The sequence below is a fragment of the Agelaius phoeniceus genome (genome assembly GCF_051311805.1).
Source record: "Agelaius phoeniceus isolate bAgePho1 chromosome W unlocalized genomic scaffold, bAgePho1.hap1 SUPER_W_unloc_2, whole genome shotgun sequence".
NCBI classification, from domain to species: Eukaryota; Metazoa; Chordata; class Aves; order Passeriformes; family Icteridae; genus Agelaius; species Agelaius phoeniceus.
The window spans coordinates 6,322,369-6,345,919 of record NW_027509867.1 but is presented as its reverse complement, the minus strand read 5'-3'; the positions used below and the strand labels follow the sequence as shown (position 1 = coordinate 6,345,919).

Below are 23,551 nucleotides of genomic sequence, written 5' to 3'. Positions count from 1 at the left end.
GAGATCCCTAATGTTCTTTCAGCCACTCTGCCCATGGACAGCAGCAGCATCACCTTTGCTGGAGCCATCAGGCTCAGTCTGAGCTGTCCTTTCTCCAAGCTGCAAACAGAACCTGCACCCAGCCAGTTCCCTGCAAACAGGCAGGGTTCTGTCAGGCCAAGGAGAGTGCACAGAGATTTGGGGTCTGTGAGTGCTGGCAGGGAGAGATCAGGCACAGGGAAACACCTGCAGGAGCGAAATCTGCAGGAAGCAGAGAGAAGATCAGGCAATGAGAGAAAACAAAGCCCAGCAATGCTGTGGCAGGGAGAGTTTAGAGATGCCCACAGGAGCCCCTGCAGTGCAGCCCCTCCCTCTGAACAAGCCCCCTCCCTCCTGTGCCCCAGCCAAGCCTCTGCCCTCAGGGCCGGGGCTCCAAGGCGTGCAGCCCCTCCTGTGCAGGCAGAGCTGCAGCAGAGCCGTGGGGCAGCTCTGCAGCCCCGGGCCCAGTTCCCTCTGCAGAGCACAGGGCTGGGAGCAGCTGCCCGGCCCTGGGGGCTCTGGCAGGGGCACAGCTGGCTCAGGGTGACGCTGTCCCCAGTGCCCAGCTCTGGGCAATGCTGTCAGTGCAGCCAGGGAAGGAGCTGCATCTCCCTCAATCCAATGCCATCAGAAGGACACTTGGGAGTCTCCTTGAGATTTCAGTCCAAGCTGGGAGCTTCAATCCAGGGTGCAAACCTGTCCTGTAACATCTCTGTGTTATCTGAAAGCCCGAGGGTGAGGCACAGAAGTTCTAGGATGGGAAAATGCTGCTGGGTTGGTGAAATGAGGCCTGTGTTTCCCTGGGTACAAATGTGGGGCTGCGACCTTGAGAAAGGAATGGACATTTGGTGGACTGTGGGGGATCCATCTGCTCTCAGAAGTGTCAGGATGGTTTTTAAAGGAAACATGGGAGGGTGATCATCCTATGTCTAAGAATGATGAAAGCCCAGAGAATCCTGGAACAGGACTGGGAGACAGACCTCCTCCCCTCACTCTCCACTCACCACCTTGCCTCAGAGAACTCACTCTGTTCTCCCTGAGGGCAGCAGAAATGCTGAGAGTTACTGACATCTGAATATAGCAAGAGAGGGGGAAGAGGAGCTGTAAAATCTCTAGAAGATTTAAACAGATTTTACCATTCCTGCTCTCTGGCAGTGGGGGTGCACATGCTCACAGGGCCGTCTGTATTAACAAGGTTTCAAAGTGGAACACGAGGACAGGTCCCTGTCCTCCTCCCACATCTGCACAGCAGAGCTGAATAATAAAAACCCTGTGTGTAGCTGCCCTGAACCTGATGTCCCACTCAGCCAGCACCAGCCAGGGATCCCCCCTTGGAGCTGAATGAAAATCTGCTGGAAATTCAAAAGGGTGTCAGAGGGTTATACAAGAAGGGTCTATGGGAAAAGGCTTTGTTTTTGCTGGAAAAGGTTCCTCCTAACCTGTCACTGACTTTTCTCCATGAACAGCTCCCCAAGGCCAGTCCCAGCAAATGTCCAACAGCAGCTCCATCAGGCACTTCCTCCTGCTGGCATTGGCAGACACGCGGCAGCTGCAGCTCCTGCACTTCTGCCTCTTGCTGGGCATCTCCCTGGCTGCCCTCCTGGGCAACGGCCTCATCATCAGCGCCGTAGCCTGCGGCCACCACCTGCACACGCCCATGTTCTTCTTCCTGCTCAACCTGGCCCTCGCTGACCTGGGCTCCATCTGCACCACTGTCCCCAAAGCCATGCACAATTCCCTCTGGGACACCAGCACCATCTCCTACACCGGATGTGCTGCCCAACTCTTTCTGATTTTCTTCTTCCTTGGATCAGAGTTTTATCTGCTGACGATCATGTGCTACGACCGCTACGTGTCCATCTGCAAACCCCTGCACTACGGGACCCTCCTGGGCAGCAGAGCTTGTGCCCACATGGCAGCAGCTGCCTGGGCCAGTGCCTTTCTCACTGCTTTCATGCACACGGCCAATACATTTTCCCTGCCCCTGTGCCATGGCAATGCCCTGGGCCAGTTCTTCTGTGAAGTGCCCCAGATGCTCAAGCTCTCCTGTGCCAAATCCTATCTCAGGGAACTGGGGCTTCTTGCTGTTAGTGTGTGTTTATCTTCTGGATGTTTTGTGTTCATTGTTTTCTCCTATGTGCAGATCTTCAGGGCTGTGCTGAGGATCCCCTCTGAGCAGGGACGGCACAAAGCCTTTTCCACCTGCCTCCCTCACCTGGCTGTGGTCTCCCTGTTCATCAGCACTGCCACATTTTCCTACCTGAAGCCTCCCTCCATGTCCTCCCCATCCCTGGATCTGGCCCTGTCAGTTCTGTACTCGGTGGTGCCTCCAGCCCTGAACCCCCTCATCTACAGCCTGAGGAACCAGGAGCTGAAGGCTGCAGTGTGGAGACTGATCACTGGATGCTTTCAGAAACATTAAACTGCTGGCCAATTTCTGCAAATCGCTTGACATAAAATTCATCTTTGATACTTCTTGTAGTTTTCATTTTGGAATTTCTTTTTCTTTTTTTTACTTTTTTCATGTTATCTACAAATAAATGTCATTGTTTGTGCCATTTCTCTTTTTGTTTCTCTCCACCTTCCCTGTGCCCACAGACTGTGTCAATGTGGGGCTGCACTCTTGGTGGCTTTAAAGGAACTAAAGGATCCCCCAGCAGAGTTTTCTGCAGAGATGCCCTTGTGTTGCCTTCTCTGGAGCTGCAGCAGCAATGTCTGTGTGCAGAGCTGGGGCAGATCAGTGCTGGCCCAGCAGCTGTGCCCAGCAGCAGCAGCAGCAGCAGCACTTGGTGTTGCCAGTGCTGCTGCCGTGGCCCTGCCCCGCTGCCCTGGTGGCCCTGGTGTTGCTGCAGGGCCTGAGTGCTCTCGGGGCCGGGCACAGCCCTGGGGGTGGCAGTGCCGGGGCTGCAGCAGGGACAGGCCATGGGCACTGCTGGGGCAGCGCTGACGCCTCAGGCCAGGCCCTGGGGGCTCCAGGCTCCTTGCCCAGGCTCTCTCAAGAACACGGCCAGGCCAATGCTCAGCACAGAAACCCCCATGAGCAGCCCCAGGCTGGCCGTGGGCAGGCTGGGGGCAAACAGCATGGCTGGGGCTCTGCAAGGGCCCTGGGGAGACGGGAAGGAGCAGCAGAGCAGGGGCTGATCCATGCCCAGTGCGCTGCACAGCCCAGGGCAGCGTCCCAGAGCGTCCTCATGCAGCTGCCAACAACATCCCCCCTCTGCAGCCCTGGCCTCTCCCCCAGCTCACACAGGTGCCCCATCCTTGCAGGCACAGACACGGCAGCACTGCCTCAGCAGCCCCTGTTTGCATTGCACACAGCAGGGCCAGCACCCCCATGCTGTTGCTGTGGGGACATGAACCTGAGGGAGCGCAAATGCCATCAGCCCCTGGGGCCAGCAAGGCCTGCGGGACACCAGGGAAACCACTCAGCTTTGTCCTGGCCTCTGCACTCAGCCAGAAAGTTTGTTCCCATCAGCTGGGAGTTTCCTGTGCCACTGCAGACGCTGTTGCTCAGAGCCAGGGCTGCCTGGCAGCCACCCCCAAACTGCCCTGGGCATTTCCTTGGCTTCACCTTTGTTTTCTTTACTCTTCCCTTGTACAAATCTCTTCCTCTTGCCCAGCCCTGTTCCTTCCCCTGCAAACAGCCCATCCCTGTTTGCCCTTTCCTCTCTGGCCCCACTCCCCATTGCAGTTCCTGACTTGGCCCCATGGCAACGTCCCTTGGGCAGCAGGATCATCCTACAAGTGCTGCAGGAATTGTCTGCAGGCTCCTGCAGTGCCTGCTGCTGCTCCCTTGCCACAGGCACCCCAGGCCAGGGGGGCACATCTGGGCTGCTGTGTCTGCCTCTGGGGCTCCCTGTTCTGGGCAATGAGGAGGAGCTGCAGAGGCTCTGCAGGACTGACAGGATGGGCTTTGGGGCTGGCAGGAGAAGCTGAGGGACCTGGGCTGCTGGAGCTTCTGCAGAGGAGGCCCAGGGCTCATCCTGCAACTGCTCCAAGGGTGGTTTCAGAGAATCCCAGAATCAGCAAGGTAGGAAAAGACCTTGGAGATCATCAAGTCCAACCTGTGCCCTGACACTGCCTTTTCCCCCCTGAGCCTCCTTTTCTCCAGGATAAACAACCCCAGCTCCCTCAGCCCCTCCTCACAGGACTTGTGTTCCAGACCTCTCCCCAGCCCCACACTCCAGCCCCTCCATGTCCTTCCTAAATTGGGGTCCCAGAACTGGACACAGCACTTCTGCCCAACCAGTGCTGAGCACAGGGGAAGAATCCCTGCCCTGCTCCTGCTGGCCACACCATTCCTGAGCCAGGCCAGGAGCCATTGGCCTTCTTGCCCACCTGGGCACACTGCTGCCTCATGTCCAGCCTGCTGTCCATCAGTGCCTGCAGGTCCCTTTCTGCCTGGCTGCTCTCCAGCCACTCTGTCCCCAGCCTGTAGGGCTTCAGGGGTTTTTGTGGCCAAAGTGCAGGACCCGGCACTGGGACTTGTTAAACCTCACCTTGTTGGATTTGGGCCCTGGATCCAGCCTGTCCAGGGCCCTGTGCAGAGCCCTCCTACCCTCCAGCAGATCCACACTCCCAGACAACTTGGTGTCACCATGGTTCCATGAGGCCCCAGAGTGTCACAATGGTCTCCATGATTCCATGAGGCTTCACAGTGTCACAATCTCCCTTTAGTTCCATGGGACCCCTTGGTGTCACAAAGTCCCTTGGATCCTTGGGCCTTGCAGTGTCACAATGGATCCTTGGTTCCATGAGATCTGGCAGTGCAGCAATGCTCTCCTTGGTTCCACAGTGTCACAATGGCCTCTTGGTCCCAAGGGCCACCACGGTTTCAAACATGTTTCATTCATTCCATGGGTCCCTGAGGAGCAGCCCTGGCCCCTTGGTTCCATTGGGCCCTGCAGTGTCACAATGGCCCCATCATGACACCAGGTCCTGCTCTGTCACAATGCTCTGCATGGTTCCACAAGGCCCTGCAGGGTCACAGTGGCCTCTGTGGTTCCAGCAGGACCCAGACTGTCACCATGGACTCCTTGCTTCCATTCAGCCCCACAGTGTCACCATGGCCCCTTGGCTCTGTGCTGCCATGTCATACACAGTGTCACCATGGTCCTCTTAGTGCCACCAGGCCCTGCAGTGTCATAATGGCCCCTTGCTTCCCCAGGGCCCTGCAGGGTCACAATCATCAGAGAATCAGCCAGGCTGGAAAAGACCTTGGAGAGCATCAAGTCCAACCTGGCACCCAATACCACCTTGTCACCTAGACCATGGCACTCAGTGCCACATCCAGTCTTTCTTTAAACACTTCCAGGGACGGCGACACACCCACCTCCCTGGACAGCCCATGTCATTGCCCGATCACCCTCTGTTTGAAGAATATTTCCAATGTCCAACCTAAATGTCCCCTGGTGCAGCTGAAGGCTGTGTTGTCTTGTCCTGTCACTGTTCCCTGGGAAAAGAGCCCGACCCCCACCTGGCTGCACCCTCCTGTCAGGGAGTTGTAGAGAGTGATGAGGTCTCCCCTGAGCCTCCACTTGTCCAGGATAAACAACCCCAGCTCCCTCAGCCACTCCTCACAGGACTTGTGCTTCAGAGCCCTCCCCAGCCTTGTTTCCCTTCTCTGGACACGCTCCAGCCCCTCCGTGTCCTTCCTAAATTGGGGGTCCCTGAACTGGACACAGCACTTGAGGTGCTGCAGAACCAATGGCAAGCACAGGGGAAGAATCACAGCCCTGCCCCTGCTGGCCACACCATTCCTGATCCATAGGAGTGCCAGGGGTTGGATGAGGGAAATGGTGGGGAGGGAGTGGGGACAAAGTGTGATTGATTATCAGCCAGGAGGGGTCTTGATTATCATATCTGTTCAGACTGGATTAGAAGGTGCTGGCCCAGCCATGGTGGCCCAGCTCCATCCTCCTGCGGGGCTCAGGGCCTGTTCCCGGCCATGGCCAGCCCTGGCTGCCTCTCTGCTGGCCCAGAGGCCGGCAGAGCCCGGGGCAGGGCTGTCTGTGCAGCCCCACAGGTGCCAGGGGCTCTGCAGGAGCTGGCAGAGGCTGCCCAGCAGGGAGGCCATGGGGCACAGAGCCCCAAGGCTGCTGTGGGCACCACGGCACAGGGGCCGTTCCCAGCCGCAATGCTCCTGGCCTGGGCTGGGCCTGCACAGGGGCTGGGCCACCATGGCTGGGCCAGCACAGGGCCACAAAGGGGCCACGCAGCCGCTGCCGGGGCTGACAGCAAGGCCAGGCACACACAAGCAATTGCTGAGCATGGCCTGCGCTGGCCAGGCCTGACTGTGCCAAAGGCAGAGCTCAGCTGCCCTTGCGGGCTGCAGCAACACTCCAGAGCCCAAAGAGCCTCCATGGCTGGGCTGGAGACCAAGGCTGCAGCAGGGAAATGCAGGGCTGCTGTGGGATGGGGAGGCCATTGAATTCCAGCACACACCTCAGCTCTCTGATGATCCCAGCACCATGCTGGGCCCTGTTTCAGACTGGAGCAGAGCAGATGTTGATGGGACAGGAGCCCTGTGGGGCTGTCAAGGACCTGCAGCTTGCAAGGTGCTCTGCTCTCCCTCAGGTGCTCTGGGAGAGATCCAATCCCAGCTAGGCACCTCAGGGCACAAGTGGCACTGCCTGTCCATGGGCACACAAATGATTTCTACCTGCAAAGGGGCACAGGTTTTAATACTTGTAAATTTTATAATATGCATGCACATTTTCATTATCTGGGTCATTTGAGTACTCTTTAGACATGGCAAAATTTTCTCACCAGGAACAGCAATTTCCTGGAAGTATACTGATGGCAGGAGAAGAAATACTGATCTTGCTCTCTGCTTGAGTCTCCAATAATCTGTGTATTATATCATCTCCCTTTTCCTCACAGGTGTTACCTGTGCTGTTTAAATGGCTGTCTCTATGTATGTCTCTTCACTAGACACACTGGATCTTTGTCATTCCCACTGCTTCCAGATTTCTTCCTCCAGATGCTCCCTGGTTATTCAAGTGCCTCTCAACTGACTGGATTCCTGCTTTGAACTTCAGGGAGTTTCCCAATCTTTCTGATATTCAGTAAATATCACCTTAGTCAACATCCTAATTTTTCTTATGTCTTTATCTAAAACTGTTCCAGTACAGAAATCCCTTGAGGATGGGGGACATGTCAGATGCAGCTGGGACATCCCAGAGAGCTGAAGGAAGAGCTTGATGGTTATTACACTGTCCAAATGTTCATCTTGTGTTTGTTGGCGAGAAACCCTTCTGTGCCTCTGAGTGTCACCAGACCCTGAGCCCAAAGGACACAAACCTGATGAGTTTTGGTTCCCACTGCAGGGGCTGCACTTGGACCTTGGCTCTGCACAGGAGAGCTCTTCATCCCCTTTCTCTCTTTTCCTCCCTCTGGGCTTGGAGGGAGCTCCTGACTTCAGCCTGTGACTCGTGTGTGCAAAGAGCAAATCTGGGCAGAATCGGGGCAGGGAGGGTTTGGGGGGACCTTGGAATCTGTGCTGGGAACAGAAGGTGTTTTCCATAGCTCTGAGATTGTCTGCTGTGCAAAGTGGATTGAATATCCGGCAGAGGAATGACTTTTGCATTTGATGGAGCTGTGCCTTCCCTTGGCTTTGTTGGCTGACAAGAAATGAACATCCCTCTGTGTCTCAGGCAGCTCCTTCTGCAAGGAAAGCAGGTGGGAGTTGGAGCCAAGGAGCTGAAAGCTGCAGGTGCAGCCTGGGCTGGAGGGAGCTGAGATTTGCACAAGGCTGCTCTGAATGCCAGGGCTTGGATGGGGGAAATGGTGGGGTGGGGGTAGGGACAGAGTCTGATCGATTTTCATATCTATTTAACTGCTTGAGGAGTTACTTGGATTCAGTGTCAATTGGAGATTGGACATTTCAATGTATTAACAGGAAAAAAAAACCCTAAACAGCACCTAAAAAAATCTTTTCTTACTGTTGTTGTAAATAAAATACATTCACTTTGAATACACTACTGAAATCTGTCAAATTAACCACAGAAGATATGGAGACTTAAATCAAATGATTCCCAGAGGCTTGGCTTGTTCAGGTGTTCTGAATGTTCATGAGCCCTGGGACACTGAATTCCTGCCCTGAAGAGCTGAAGGCTGAACAAGCCTCTGGAGCAGTGAAATTCAGCAGCAGCCTCCAAGTTGCTGAGGATGTCAGCAGCCCCCAGTGAGGCCATCCCTGCCCAGAGACCGTGGGGGAATGGGCAGACAAGGAGAGCGTCCCTGGGGCTGGGGCAGCACAACTCAGAGGCACCAGCGGCTCCAGCTGGGCAATGGAGTGTGGAATGTGGCTGGGAAAGCCCTGCCTGGGCTGGGCCAAGCAGCACACACAAGCCCTGACTCCCATTCCCCAAACAACTCTCTCAAGGAGACATTTAAAAGGAATTACAATTGTTTGTGTTCTCTGAGTTGGACTCCCTGGAGTAATACCAACAAAGATTCTCAGGAGCTGAAAAGAAGAAAACAGTCACTACTGGGAGCTTTAGAAAATCAGAGAAACTTTTGCAAATGGTTTATTATGACATTGTAGTGGTTTTAGTTTGTTAATTTAAGATTTTTCTAATATTGAGATTTCTTAATTGATGAGTGTAGTGAGTTTTCGTGTCGGTTAATTATTTATTTATTTATTTTATTGTGAGATAGGATTAATGGAAAGGTCAAGTAGGCCTAACATTTTAAAAGGGTATAAAGAATTTTTTATTAAAAGTAAATTTAAAAAGAAAAAAGTAGTAAGAATTATAATAAACCCTTTAGAACACTTTTTTTTCTTTATAACTTTTTCTTTTTACTGACAGTGTAAAGTAAACTTAAAATTTCTAGTTGGTTTACTATTTCAAGAGTAGTCTTTTTTTAGTTTACTTGGGAAGTTTTTCTTGTTAAGGTTATGGGTATTTTTTTACAAGAAGAAATTTTTTTTTTTTTTGGTTCTTAATTCCATCATGGATAACAGTTGTCTGGGGAACTTTGTTCTTGGGAAGTTGTTTTTATTGCTACAAGCTTTTTCACAGCTTGTAGATGGGCCATGTCAACTTATGGGGTATTGTTTTAAAGATGAGTTCTTTAAGGGTAAAAGTTTTTATATTTTATTTTTAAAATTATTTTTATCTCTGGGAATAGAGATCTTCTCTTGGGGATACTGGATTACTTGGATTTTTTTCCCTTCTGTTTAAACTTTTGATGAAATTACAGTTATTTTAACATTTGTTTATTTTATTATGGAGGGGTTTTTTAATATTAATTGTAATTTTTTAAAAAGTTTTTTGTGTTATAAAGAAAAAGAGTTTTTTCATTATAGTTTACAAGAGAATTTTAGTTTTAAGATTAAGGTATTTTTTCTTCTTTTTTATTTGGGATTTAATTTCTCCTTTACTGACTTTGATGGTTTTATATATTTTTTATATGCTGGTATTTTGTTTTTTTCTTTTACTCGATGGAGCAATGAAGTATTGAAAGGATTAACACCTGACCTGCCAGTAACTTGTGGTGGAAGTTGTGGTTGGGTTGTGTTAGGATTGGTTTTATGGTTGGTTTTGGGTTTTTCTTTGTGTTTAATTTTAGTTGCAGGGTTATTTTGTACGGGTGATAGGTTGTAGGGGTTTTTGGTTTGAGTTGTGTTGGGGAGAGGGGACTTGATGGTGAGATTTTAATAGCTGTGGCTGGCTTTGTTCTGGTTGGGGTTTTGTAGCCTCTTTTGTTTTCCTGTTTGGGAGTTGTTGGGGTTTGGTTTGGTCAGAATGGGGCCGATGGGGGGGGGGCAGCCTGGAGAGGGGGGAAGGGGCTCAGCCCATGGCAGGGTTGCTTGGTTTGGTTTGGTTTGGTTTGGTTGAGATGGGGGCCAGGGCCATGGCCCGCTGCTTCTTTGTTGACTGGAAACGAAAGAGGAGGTTCCTGGGTTTTTCATCTTTAACATTTGTGTTTCACAGAGGCGTGTTCAGTATCTCAGTGGTTTAACAGATTGTCAGTGACACAAAAAGTTTTACATTACTTTTAAAAATCCTTGTCATGTATTACAACAGATATTCAATCAACAAAAAACACTTCTGAAAGCATTGACTTGGCCCATTCAACTTCACAAACTCTAAGCCTGTTCAATTTGAAGTTAATCAACATTTGCAGGAGCACAGAAACAGAAGAAGAAGACACAGAAAGAGAAAAACTCAAAAAAGATACAGAGAAGCACACACACAGCTACCAACTCCTGGATTCCAGCAGAGTTCAGAAGGAAATTCCAAGAGGAAGCAGGGTCAAGATGTGTGCTTGCCTTGTGGTCAGCCTTCAATACCCCTTGGTCTCCCTGGGCCCTTCCCCCAGGTGGGGCTTGGGCTCATTTGGTCCCTCAGGAGCTGGGCTGGGGCTGCAGAGGTGGCTGTGGAGCATTGCCTGTGCTGTGCCAGGGACTGGCAGCCACTGCTGGGCTGGGATAGAGGCTCTGGGGGGATTGGGGTTCCAGGGCAGGGCAGGGCTGGGCTTCCAGGGCAGGGCAAGGCTGGACCTGCACCTTCCTCCCCCCACATATGAAATGTTTCCAGCCAATAGTCTCCTCCAATTTGTCACAACAGGCAATATTCAAGGTGGAACCCAAATTCTGGCCATGGGCATCTGGACTAGAAGGACAGTTCTTTTCCATAGGAAGGAAAGCACAGAGCCCCAGTGTTTGGAGAGCCTCACTAGGCCAAGACCAGCCAGACTTGTCAGGAATGGAAGATTTTGTCTGGGACCAGACTTTGGATATAGGGAATATTAGAGGTGGAACCCCAATCCCAGCCATGGGCACCTGGAGAAGCAGAACACTTCTTTTCCATAGGAAGGAAATCACAGAGCCTTCCCCACTATTTTTTGAGATAGATGCAAAGTGACCCTTCTGAAACCACTGCAAGACAGACTTGTCCTGGGAATATTCCTATTGGAACAATCGCATGATATAAGGTGGTGTTGTTCTATTTCTGGAGTCCCATACTGTTGTTATCAAATTTCTGAAGTTCCATACCTCCTTGGTGTGTTCTTATGGCTGCAGATCTTCACAGCACAGACTCCTTCTCCTGCATCTTTCTCACTTCAGGGCTCCTTCAAGACTCTCCAACTGGCTAACCCACACCCTTTTATCCCAGTTATCTTCATTAGCCACAGCTGCAGCCCAATTAAGGACATCACAGCTGCAGCCCATGAAGGACAACCGTGACCTCCCAGGGCAAAGCCTTTATACAGATATTCAAATACAATACATTTCCTCTACTATAATAAGAAAATTTGGAGGTGGAATCCCAGTTCTGGCCACGGGTGCCTGGAGGAGGAGGAGAGTTCTTTTCCATAGGAAGAAAAGCACGGAGCCCCAGTGCTTCAGCAGCAGATGAGAAGAGACCCTCAACATGCCAGGGTCAGCTGGACCAGTCAGGCAGCCCCTGGGAGGCCAAACCAGCCAGATCTGTTCTGTGTCCCCTTGGTTTTGTGGGGCCCTAGAGTGCCAAAATCGTGCCTTGGATCCATGGAGCCCCACTGTGCCATAATGGTGGCTTGATCCCATGGGGTCCAGCAGTGTCACGATGATCCCTTGTTTCCATGGGATCCAGCAGTTTCACGATGGCCCCTGGGTTCCAGAAGGCCCTGCAGTGTCACAATGGTCCCAATGACTCCATGAGCCCCTGCAGTGTCACAATGGACCTTTGGACCCTGGGGGTTTGCAGTGTCACAATGGTCTCCTTTGGCTCCACAGTGTCACAATGGACCATTGATGACAGGAGGCCCCTCTGTGTCACCCTGGAGCTTTGGTTCCATGCAGTCCTGCAGTGTCACAAAGGCCTCTTGGTTTCAGGAGGCCCCACAGTATCACAAGGATCCTCTTGGTTCTGTGGGGACCCCCAGGGTCACAATGGTCTCACCGGTTCCATGAGGCCTCACAGTGTCACAATGGTCTCTGTGATTCCATGAGTCCCGTTAGTGTCACATTGGTCTCCTTGTTTCCATGAGGCTGTGACGTGTCTTAATTGTGTCTCCATGATTCCATGAGGCCTTGCAAAGTCACAATGGGCCTGTGGCTCCATGGGGTCTCGCAGTTTCACAATGGACCCTTGGTCCCATGACACCTCAAATTGCCTGTTCTTGCAGCTTTAGTCTGAAAGCAACCCTTGGATATTCGGGGAGTATTAGGGGTGGAATTCCATTTCAGCCATGGGTTCCTGGAAGGAAGGGTGGATCCCAGTGTTTCAAAGTCTGATTAGAGGCAGCCCCAAGGAGGCCAAGACAAGCCAGGCCTGTTGTCAGGGAAGAATCCTTGGAGAGACAGAATTTGGGAGGCCAAACCACACTTTTGTCAATGGGCATCTGGACAAGAAAGACAATTATTTTCCATAGGAAGGAAAGTACAGAGCCCGAGTGTTTCAAAGGATGATGAAAGCTGGCCCTCAGGAAGCCAAGGGAACCTGGACAGGCCTGGAAGCTTTTGTCTGGGAGCCATCCTTGGATATAAGGAATTTTGGAGGTAGATCCTCAGTTTTGGCCATGGATGCCTGGACATAAAAGATGTTTTTTTGCATGGGAAGAAAAAGACCCCCTCTTTTTTGAAGGCAGATGAGAGTTGGCCCCCAAAAAACCAAGACCAGCCATAGCTGTCTGTCCTGACAGGTGACATATGGAAATAATCCTTGGATGTAATCAAATTTGGAGGAGGGATCCCAATTTCAGCCATGAAAAATTTCCCAATTTCAGCCTTCTCCACCCCTGGAGGAGAAGGACAGTTCTTTCCCACAGGAAGGAAAGCACACAACTCCAGGGTTTCAGGGGCTGATGAGAAGTGATCCTCAACATGCCAAGGTCAGCTGGACCAGTCAGGCAGCCCCCAGGAGGCCCAGCCAGCCAGACCTGTTCCATGTTCTTGGATCCTTGGGGCCCTGCAGCATCACAATGGCCCCTTGGTTCCATGAGGCTCTGTAGGATCACAACAGTGATATAACAATGGTCTCCTTGGCTCCACAGTGGCACAATGGCTCCTTGCTTCCATGAGGCCTTGCAGTGTCAAAATTGTTCCCTTGTTTCCATGGGTCACTGTGATCCTCTTGATTCCATGAGGCCCTGCCGTGCTACAATGGTCCCTTGGTTATACAAGGCCCTGCAGTGTCACAATGGTCCCTTGATTCCAGTGGGACCTGAAGTGTCATAATGGTCTTCATGGTTCCATGAGGCCCCACAATGTCAGAATGGACTTTTGGTTCCATGAGCTTTAGTACTGTCAACAACAGTCTCCTTGGATCTACAGTGTCTCAATGGACCCTTGGTTCCGTGAGGTTCAGTAACTTGGATGCCTTGGTTCCATGAGATTGTGTAGTGTCACAATGATCTCCTTGGTTCTGCAGCCCTGCTGTGGCTGCTGTGTAACAATGGACCTGTGGTACCATGAGGTTCCATAGTGTCACCATGGTCCCTTTGCTTCCACAAGGCCCTGCTGGGCCACAATGGCCCCTTGGTTCCAAGAGCTTCCATCCTGTCAACAATGATCTCCTTGATTCTGCAGTGTCACAATGGAACCTTGGTTCCATGAGTTGCCTGGGCTCCCTCAGCCCCTCACAGCCCCTCATGGTCCCTCACAGCCCCTCACGGTCCCTCACAGCCCCTCACATGCCCTCACATGCCCTCACAGCCCCTCACTGCCCCTCACAGCCCCTCACAGCCCTTCATGACCCCTCACAGCCCCTCACAGCTCCTCATGGCCCCTCATGGCCTCTCACCACCCCTCATGGCCCCTCACCACCCCTCACGGCCCCTCACAGGCCCCTCACCGGCCCAGGCCCAGGGCTCCTCCCAAAAGAGGAGGGATCGGGCCCTGCTTGTTCTGCTTTCATTTCAGTCCCTTCCCAGCCACGAGTGCAGAAAGGCTGAAATGGAGCCTTTCCCCAACGTTTCCCTCGGGGTTAATTGCAGGCTGAAGCTCTGTGCAGGCGCTGGCCCCAGCGTCACCATCCCTGCAGCCACCAGGCCTTTGCTGTCCCCCCGCGTCCGTTCCCTGTCCCCGAGTCCCGCCCGGCTCTGGCAGCAGCAGCAGCAGCCGCAGCGCAGGGGGCGCCGGCCCGGCCCAGCCGGGGCTCCCGGCCAGGAGCAGCAGCAGCGCCGGCCCCTTCCCGCCTGCTCCTGCCTCGGCTCCCAAGGGCTTTTTCCAGCTCAATTCTGGAGCAGAGCAGCCAGCACCCACACACAGCCCTGACTGCTCAGGCCCCGCCTGTGCTGCCCTGAGCCAGCCCTCAGAGGAAGAAAGGATCGGGTTCCAGCGCTGTTTTCAGCTCTGTTTGACTCACCCTGAGCTGACAGCAGGAGGCTGCTGGTGCCTTTGCCTTGGGAATTGGAGATCACGGCTGCTCTTGGCCCTCTTCTGCTTGCCACCTGAATTTTACCCATAAAACTGCAAGTGCCTCTTTCAGTTGGTGCTGCCCACGGTTCTTTCTTGAAAGTGAAGTCAGTGCTTTTGTTGCAGGCATAAAGATCAGCAGATACTGGAATATCACCAGCCCCTGAGCACTAAGGCGAGAGGAATTAAAGCCACACAGGCCACATTTGCAGTGCTCAAACACAGCCTTGTTGTGTTGAAAGAGAATAAACTGACAGAGGCCAGCACAGAAATTGCCTCCATAGTGTGGAATTAAATTTAAAAATCCACCAGGAGAAACAGAAACCAGAACTTCTCAACTCGCTTCATTGCTCCTTCCCAGCAGCAGCAAACACAGATGCCCAGAAGTGTTTTGCACTGCTGCTGCCCCCAGTTTGAGCCCAGGCTCTGCCCAGTCCCAGCGGGAAGCTGAGCCCAGCCCAGGGAGCTCAGCGCACGCGGGGCCAGGTCCAGAGCCCCGGGCACGGCCGCCCATTGCGGGGCAGCGGCGCAGACAGAATGTCCTGCGGCCCAACCCTCCTGCTCCTGCCACACAGCGCCTGCCTTCTCCCCCTCCTCCTCCTCTCCCAGCACGGCACAAATTCCAGCTTGGAGGAGGCTGCCCCAGAGAGGGCTCCTGCTCCTGTTCCAGCCTGAGTGTCCCTGCAGAGGAACAGGGCATCGTTCAGGCACTCCACAAGCTCAGGCTTCCCATTTCATGGGGAGTCTGGGATGAAAATGGCTTTGTCAGGAAGGACAAAAGTGGAGGGAACGGATTGGAAAGTATTAGGAAAAATGATCCTTTGTACAGGCAAAGCTCACCAAGTCATTCCCTGCATTTCTCCTTTTCAGATTCTTTCCGTCATCTCCTGAGGGGTCCAGCTTGTTCTGGTGCCTTTCATGAACTGATTGTGCTCTTGATTTATATCAGTGCAGGAGATGTAGAAGCATCTGAACTGAACACTGAAACAAACTCCCTCTGTCAGCCCATTTTCATGTTCTACATCACTTTCAAGATGTCCATGGGGGCGTTGGAATGATTATCACACAGCTCTCCATTTCTGGCTGCAAGGTCTGGAGAGTCTTTCTCTGCATTCAGTCATGCTTGCATTCCCTAACAATTCCTGGTAGCCCATCATCTTTTCTTATTGTAAACCAGTAACAATGAAAACCTCACCAATGGCACAAGTGCCTAGCTCAAAAGGAAAAGAAAGAACAAGCTGTAAAGTTCTTCAAATGTTTGTCCTGCTTTGCTGCAAGAGTTGTGCTGCATGCACAGTGTGGAAAGCCAAGAGAAGCTGCAGTTGGTGGCACATCTTGTGACAGAAGCTGCACCTCGTTCTCCAGGAAAGGTTCTTGGACAGAGCAAACAGAACTGTGGACAAGATTCTGGAAGAACTGAAACAGTTTTTAGGAAATGAAATGAAAACAGAAAGAAACAATCCAAGATATTTTCCTCTATTTATTTCTATGCTGCCCTTTTCTATGTTGCACTACTTCTCCATCCCAGTAATTCCAGATGCACCGCACCTCAAAGATCGGCGACTTAGTGATTTTTAGACACTTGAAAATACCATGAGCCACACACGTTTTTCCTTCCCCTGTTTTTACTGGAAGGCAACACTGGAGATGTAAGTGCAGTGCTGGGGTCAGGTAGGAATCCTACAGCAAGGGAAGGTGGCCCGACAGTGTTTGACCCTCAGCCAGGCCAATGCAGAGCAGCAAGCAAGGGGATTGCTGTGCCAGTGTGCAGGAGTCAGGGCTCTGCATCTGGGCTCACCGCTGCAAAGTTCCCGTGTTTGGACAGACTCAGGGGCTGTGCCTGGGGCGCGCGGGGCTCGAACGTGGGGCTCGTGGGGCGAGCGGGGAACGGACACGGGGACGAACGGCCCCGGTGCTTCAGTTGCAGCGGCGGCAGCGGCGGCAGCAGCAGCGGCGGCAGCAGCAAAAGCAGATAATCTACAACACTCCTTCTCTTTTTGTTTCTCTTTCTCTCCCTTTCCCGCGGTCGGGCACCCTTCTCTCGGGGTCCCTTGCCCGGCGTCCCTCTCCTCTCCCCGCCTCCCTCTCCCCTGCCGGGCCGGGCCATGCCCCCGGCCCGCCCCCGGCCCCGGCCGGGGCTGCCCCGTGCCCGGCCCCGGCCGTCCCGCCGCGCTCTCGCCTCCGCCCGGCTCTGGCCGTACTGGCGGTGGCGCTGCTGGGCGGGCGTCAGTGCCTGGTGCGGGGGCGGCATCGCCGCCCTTCGGCTCCGCCTGGCCCGAGCTCGGCCCCGGACCCGAGGCAGGCTCCAGCCCCGAGCCCGGCCCCGGCCTCGACCCCGGCCCCGGCCCTGGTTCCTCTCGGGGCCCGCGGAGGACACAGGCGGCGCGGCCGCTCCCGCCGCCTCCGCTGCGGCTTCCCCGGCCCGAGCTCCGCCGCTCGACAGCGCGGCCGCCGGCCCCGAGCCTCCCGTGCCGCGTTCCAAAGAGCGAACGCCTGGGCATGGCCGGCCCGGGGCGGCTGAGGGGCGCTCGGGGGCCGTTGCTGGCCCCGGGCCGAGCGCTGACAGCCGCGTCCCGCCCGCAGGGAAGGCGCAGGAGGCCCTGCAGGAGCGGTACCGAGTGGGTTCGCTGCTGGGGCGCGGCGGCTTCGGCAGCGTCTTCGCGGCCACGCGGCTCTCGGACGGCGCCCCGGTGAGCGGCGGGGCCGGCGGCGGGCGAAGGAGGAGGAGGAGGAGGAGAAGGCGGACAAGGAGGAGAAGGTCGGGGCGCGGCGGGCCGGGCGACGTGCTCACCCGCTGCTCTCCCTCGCTCGCAGGTGGCCATCAAACGCGTGCCGCGGGATCGCATCCGGCACTGGGGCGAGCTGGTGAGTGAGCGGGGCCAGCGGCAGCAGCTGGGCCTGGCCGGGCGGCGAGGAGCCGGGGCCCGGCAGGGTGGGAGCCGCCGGGAGCCCTGCGGGGAGAGCAGGCGTGGGCTGAGCGGGGCGTGCAGAGCATTCCGGGCTGGCTGAGGGCTCCCAGAGCCCCGGCACGGCCTCAGCCCCACTGACGGCACCGCGCTCCTCCCGCAGCCCGACGGCAGCAGCGCGCCGCTGGAGATCGTGCTGCTGGCCAAGGTGTCCCGTGGCTGTGCCGCTGTCATTCAGCTCCTGGAGTGGCTCGAGCTCCCTGACAGCTTCCTGCTGGTGCTGGAGCGTCCGGAGCGGTGCCAGGAGCTCTCGGGTTTCCTGGCGGAGCGGGGGTTCCTGCCGGAGGAGGAGGCGCGGGCGCTGTTCCGCCAGGTGCTGGAGGCCGTGCGGCACTGCACCGCCTGCGGGGTCCTGCACAGGGACATCAAGCCCGAGAACATCCTGCTCGACCTGGCCAGGGGGCAGCTGAAACTCATCGACTTTGGCTGTGGCGCCTTCCTCCAAGACACAGCCTACACCCAGTTTGCAGGTGAGCCCTCCAGGGGATGCTCCTGGGCATCTCATGGCCCAGCCTGGGTGCAGCACCAGGGCTTCCCCCTATTGCAGCCGGGATGGGATTGATGCTGGAGCCGAGTTGATTTGGGTGGGGTGTGAGGGGGGCCAGCTGCCAGCCCTGCCGACAGCCTTCAGCACCCACTGTGGCCTGGGCTGGGGCTGGAGCTGGGGCAGCCAGCCCGACACAAACCCCCATGGGGGTAGCAGAGAGGGGGGTCTGACCCCGTGCCCCGGATGGTTTGGTGTGCAGGCGAGGAAGGACTTGGACTGCTCCGCTCCCCTTGTTTGCCTTGGCTTATTAACATTTTTGGGGGCCATGCAGGTGGGGAGGAGAGTGGGTTTTCTCCACCACTGGGTGGGTTTCTCCTTTGTGTGTCATGGTTGGGCCTTCCCAAGGTTTCTGCTGCCCTCTTCCAGCACCTGTGGCTTCTTTTACAGCCCCGAGTTTGTACACAAGTCCCAGGTGCTGGTGAGAGGGCAGCGCTCACCCCGTGTGCCTGTGGGGCAGCCCCCACATGGCCAGGGATGCTGGGGCCGGGCTCTGGGAGCAGCAGCATCCCCCTGCTGAGCTGTGTCTGTGTTCCACAGGAACCCTGTCCTACAGCCCACCAGAGTGGATCCAGCACCAACGCTACCACGGCGAGGCAGCGACGATCTGGTCCCTGGGCCTCCTGCTGTGCCACCTGGTCATGGGCAAGCACCCGTTCAGGAGGGGCCAGGAGATCATCCGGGGGCGGATCTTGTTCCCACGATGGCTCTCTCAAGGTGGATCCTCATCTCTGGGCACGGGGGGAATGCCAGTGCTGGGAGACAGCAGCGGGCTCGTGGGCATCCCGCTCTGGCAGCTGCTGAGGAGGTGGCACAGGTCCTGCTCTCCTGCTCTCCTCCAAACAGAGTATCCATGGGGAAGTTTAGGCCCAGCTCTGGGCACACCCAGCATGGCCTGGGCACAGGAACAGGGGGGCAACCTCTCCAGCTGACTGGTGATTTCTGGTTTCTCTCCCCAGAGTGCCAGGATATCATTAAGAGGTGTTTGTCCATGCAACCCTCGGACAGGCCGTCCTTAGAAGAGCTTTTCTGCCATCCATGGGTGCAGGGTGTTCCTCTGCCCTAGAAGATGGGAGAGATCCACGTGCACAGTTGGACCCAGGGGCCTGGCAGGTACCAGCTGCACACATCTCTTGGCACTCAGTGGCAAAGCAAACCAGGCTGGTTTTGTGCTGCCTGTAGCTCTGAGCAGGGTCCGCAGAAGGGAACACACAGCTCTTGGGCTGGAGCTGAGCTGGAGACCTGGTGTGGCAAGCACTGGTGGCCACCATCCCCCCTGGTTTGGTTTGTCTGGTTCATGGATGGCTGGGGCCCTGGGCAGAGCCCTGACAGCCTGGTCTGGCCCCAGGGAAGGAGAAGGAGCCCCTGGAGAAGCTGTACCAGGTGGGGCTGCTGCTGGAGACACCAAGGACAACCTCAAGGGTGACAATCTCTTCCTCGGCCTGGCCAGCTGAAGATGATGGACTTGGATTCTGGCACCTTCTTCAAAGCCAGGCTCCAGGCCCAATTTGCAGGTGAGTCCACAGGCAGGGGGATGCTCCCAGATCTGGGCCTGGCACGGCCTGGCCGGGCACCAAAGGTTCCCCCTTTTCTGGGGCAGATGCAATGAATTCTTCAGTCGCTGCCCAGCTGCTTTTTGGCTCTGGGCAGCTGCTGAGGGCTGGATGTGCCGTGGCTGGCTGCAGGCTGGGCACATGTCCTGCCCTCCTGCTCTGCTGCCAAAGGCAGCAGGGATGGGCAGCTCTGGGCACAGCTCTGGGCACAGCCAGCATGGCCTGGGCCCCGCAGGCCTTGGCACAAGGGCACAGGAGCCCTCAGCTGACGGGCAGTTTCTGCTTTCTCTCCTTGCAGCCGGGCTCTGCGGCTGCTGAGGCTGCTCTGGGCTCTGCCAGGGCTCTGCTGGGCTCAGCCCTGGGCCCAGCTGGGCTGGCTCTGCCCTCACATTGCTCTGACTGCTCTGCATCAGACGAGCCCATTCCGAGCACAGCGCCTGAGCTTTCTGCTTTGGCAGTGAGTGAGACTCTGCTGCAGGCCCAGAGATTGCAGCTGGGGACACACATCCAATTGGCAAGGACCCAAACTCTCCACAGTCCCAGCTGAACGCCTGGATCTGCACAGTCTGTTTGTCTGTCCCATTCTTCCTTCTTGATTGGCTGGAATTGTGCAGTTGCACTTTCTTCCTCCTCTAGCAGTGCCACGAGTGGGCCAAAGCTGGCGAGTGGGCCGTGCTCCTGAGGCAGTGCAGTCTGGAGCTGGTGGATGGAGAATTGCCCTTCTGCACTGCCAAACCAGAGCAAAAAGCTGCAAGTGGGACTTGGTGTCTTTAAGAAACCCCTGACAGTTTCAAAGGGAATGTGCAGCTCATTCACAGGGTGAGAAGGAAGGGCATCTTCTAAAGGATTTGGGCTTTGACAGAGTTTCCCTTCCCAGTCCTGCTTGGAGCTGGAAGGGCACAAAGCAATTTCCTCTTGCTTCAACCCCAGTTTCAAATGGCAATGTTGGAAACAAAGCCCAAAATCTTTTAAAAGGCTGCTGAGGTCAGTAAGATGGATCCATGCCATCAGCACATTTACAATGTAAATAACTGAGTTCTCTTTTTCAAAAGATCATTTACCTTCTTAATGCAAAGAATGTTACTTTGCATTTATATTTTGTTTTTTTCACTAACATATTTTTTCTCTAACACTTGGATTTTATTCTTATCTTTTACAATTTACCTATTTTTTTCCCTTTTTCTTTTTTTTTCTTTTAAATAGAAAACATGTCCTATGAAAGGAATGTCCTTTACTCCTGGTTCCTGTGTGGAGCAGCTCCTTCCTGCTGGCTGAGCTGCTCAGGCAGAGCCCGGCAGCTCCTGGCCCTGCAGGGCTGAGGCTTTTCCCCGTTGCTGGGCACAGACTGATGGAGCAGCACTGCTGAACACGGGCACACAGAGGGACCAGGAGCAGCTGCCTTTTGCCACCTGAGGCTCCAAGGCCCAACCTCTGAGCAGCCAGGGCTGGAATAGACTGGCAGGATCTGATCCCTGACTCTGGGCCAGGGCTGCACAAATGACCCCACAGCAGCAGCAGCAGCAGCAGCAGCAGATGGAGCTGACTTTCAGCACAGCCCCTGCCCCTGTTCCCTCCCGTGTGCAGCGGTGTCACAGCAGCCTGAGGCACCTGGGAGCCCCCAGTGCCAGCAGGGACTTGAGATGGCAGCCCTGGGCTCCTGGAGGCTGTGCAAGGAACGCAGCTGGGCACTCCCTGTCCATGGGGAGCTTGCAGATGGAAAAGGCTGCTGTGGCCAGGCAGCTGCAAGGGCACAGAAAGGAGGCTCTGGAGCACTGGATCTGTGCCAGTGCCACAGTCCTGGGCAGCAGCCAGCCAGCCCTGGGGGAACAGAGGGCACAGCACGAGGGACAGAAGCAGGCAAGGGCAGAGACTGGAGAGAGCCAAAGCCAGGAGCAGGAGCAGCTGCTCCATTGCACTCTTGGAGAAAGCTCTTGGCTGGTTCCAAGCGCTGAAAGGCGTGAAGGGCAGAGAGGAGCCACAGCAAACAATGCTCCTGTTTGCACAGCCTCCCCTCTCCGTGTCCCAGAAGGAATTGGATGGACTGTGCTCTTCTCTCCGAGTGGTCTCGTTCAGCATGAGCAGCTCAGCACCAGGAGCTGAAGGAGCTGAAGCCTCAGGCCACAGGAGCTGGGCAAGAGGAGACTTTCTGAGCAAATGAATGCTGCTAACATGGACCCAGCTGAATGCAGTGGATAGAATCATGGAATCACAGAATCCTTTCTCTTGGAAAAGCCCTCTGAGCTCACCCAGTGCAGCCGCTCACCCAGCAGTGCCAAGCCCAGCACTAAACCACATCCCTGAAGTGCCAAGGCCTGGACAGCAGCCCTGAGTGAGGCCTGAACAGCAGGCCCTGAGCCCAAGGTGGCCTCTGGATGAACCTTCCAAGCAAAGGTTATCTTTGTATCTGCTCCCTGATGAAATATGCATGGTCATTAGCACTGTGATAGATGTAGCCACTCATCAGTGAAACATGTATTGACCTATGTGTATTTAGAAGCCAGACAAGGCCATGAAATCTGACATCTGGCCTTGTTTGGGGCTGAATGGTCAAAGTCACCTCCCTTGATTCCTCCTGGGGCCCTGGCCAGGCTTTGGGAGGGACCCAAGAGGAGGATGAAACCAGATGTTGCCACACTAGCAGTGCTGTCAGTTTGTCCATTCAGCACTGTCAGAGCTGGGCCCTCTCCCAGCGGGGTTGGAGCCTCAGCTGTGGCTGGAGGCACCTGCAGGAATTGCCAGTGCCCAGGAGTGGCTCTGCAGCCCTTGGCTGTGACAGCTTCCCCAGCTGCTGTGTGGGTCTGGGGGATGGTAAAGGCTGAGGGTAACTGGGGCTGGATCTTTCTCAATCACTGCAGGCAATCTTTGGTGGGGATGGTTGGGTGCATTGCTGAGCTGCTCCTGTTGTGATTCTTTGCTGCTTTGAGCTGCAGGAAATGACACTGATTCCTTCAGTTGGAGTCTGTGTCTTTGGTGCTGACCCTGCCCACTGGCAAAACAAAACTGGCCCAGTCTGGCCAGATCCCAACAAAATGTCACTTGTTCAGTGTAAATGTGAGGAATCAGTGCCATCAGAAATTCCCAGAGGGGAAGCCCTTCCCTGGAGTTCCCTGGCTCTGGAGTGGGCTGAGGTCGGAGCCCCGTGGGAGCAGTGGGGCAGTCGGGTAAAAGAGGCTGCACCCCTGGATGGCTTCAAATGCATCCAAAAATTGCACATGGAACAGGAAAAGAACTTGTGGGGTTGGGCAGACAAAGATGAATTTGTTAAGAGTACATTGGAAACAGGAGCAACAGAAGGAAAACCTGTTGTTGGAACGCTCCCAGATGGAGCAAGAGAAGAAGGTTTTAATCTTGAGCTCAGATGCATTTGTGCAAGTGAAATATCAATATAATAAATAACTATATATGTGTTTATAGTACAATAAGACCTTCATATATATATTTTTATATATTTTTATATGTATGTCTAAGTCTGTCTATCTATATCAATATGTTTATCTACATATATAATTATAATAATGTGAAGTAGTGCTGACAATACTAATTTGGTAGCTTTGGCTGCTCAGGAATGTAACACTAAATACCCTACAGAACAGGATTGGCCAGGACCCTAATGTCAGTGGTCAACTTTGTGAGATTGTATACAATGAAAAAGGAGGAAGGGAAGAAATTGGCTGTTTTCCCAGGGTTTGCTGATACTGTGATGCAGAGTGCTTTGTCTGTTCCTGTGAAAAATACAGTGATGAAGCCTGCAGGGTTTTTCATGTACCAGACTATGCACAAGCTGCAGGATTGGTTGCACGGGTGAAGGGGTTGTTTAAAAAGCAGTTGAAAAAATAAGGAGATGGAAACCTTTGCCCATGGAGAACCCATCTCCCAGATGTGCTCCCTGCCCTTAACAATGGCCCATGGGGAAATGGAAACCCCCTGGCTGTGCACAGCTGCCCCCAATTTGCAAATCCAACCATGGGCAGTGAGACTTGGGCTGCCTGGGAAATTGTTCTGGCTGTGATGGCCCCTGGCAGGGCCAGCCCAGAGGCTGCAGGGCTGGGCCTTCATGCACTGGAATTAGTTTGGATAAATTCAAAGCAAATGAGAGCTATCAATACTGAAACAGGAATTC

The 23,551-nt window shown here is 54.4% G+C and overlaps 2 protein-coding genes across 2 annotated transcripts; both read left to right on the top strand.

Annotated features, from left to right (window-relative positions):
* The first annotated feature begins 1,430 nt into the window (after positions 1-1,430).
* On the top strand, positions 1,431-2,440 carry LOC143692774 (olfactory receptor 14C36-like). The gene has a single exon (XM_077173015.1). The coding sequence runs from the start codon at positions 1,508-1,510 to the stop codon at positions 2,438-2,440; it is 933 nt and encodes a 310-aa protein (XP_077029130.1). The 5' UTR covers positions 1,431-1,507.
* Positions 2,441-11,613: 9,173 nt separating this feature from the next.
* On the top strand, positions 11,614-18,944 carry LOC143692589 (serine/threonine-protein kinase pim-1-like). The gene is made up of 6 exons (XM_077172840.1): positions 11,614-11,653; positions 16,853-17,058; positions 17,183-17,233; positions 17,438-17,804; positions 18,419-18,595; positions 18,838-18,944. Exons 1-6 carry the CDS (start codon positions 11,614-11,616, stop codon positions 18,942-18,944), a joined length of 948 nt encoding a protein of 315 aa, XP_077028955.1.
* Positions 18,945-23,551: the final 4,607 nt, after the last annotated feature.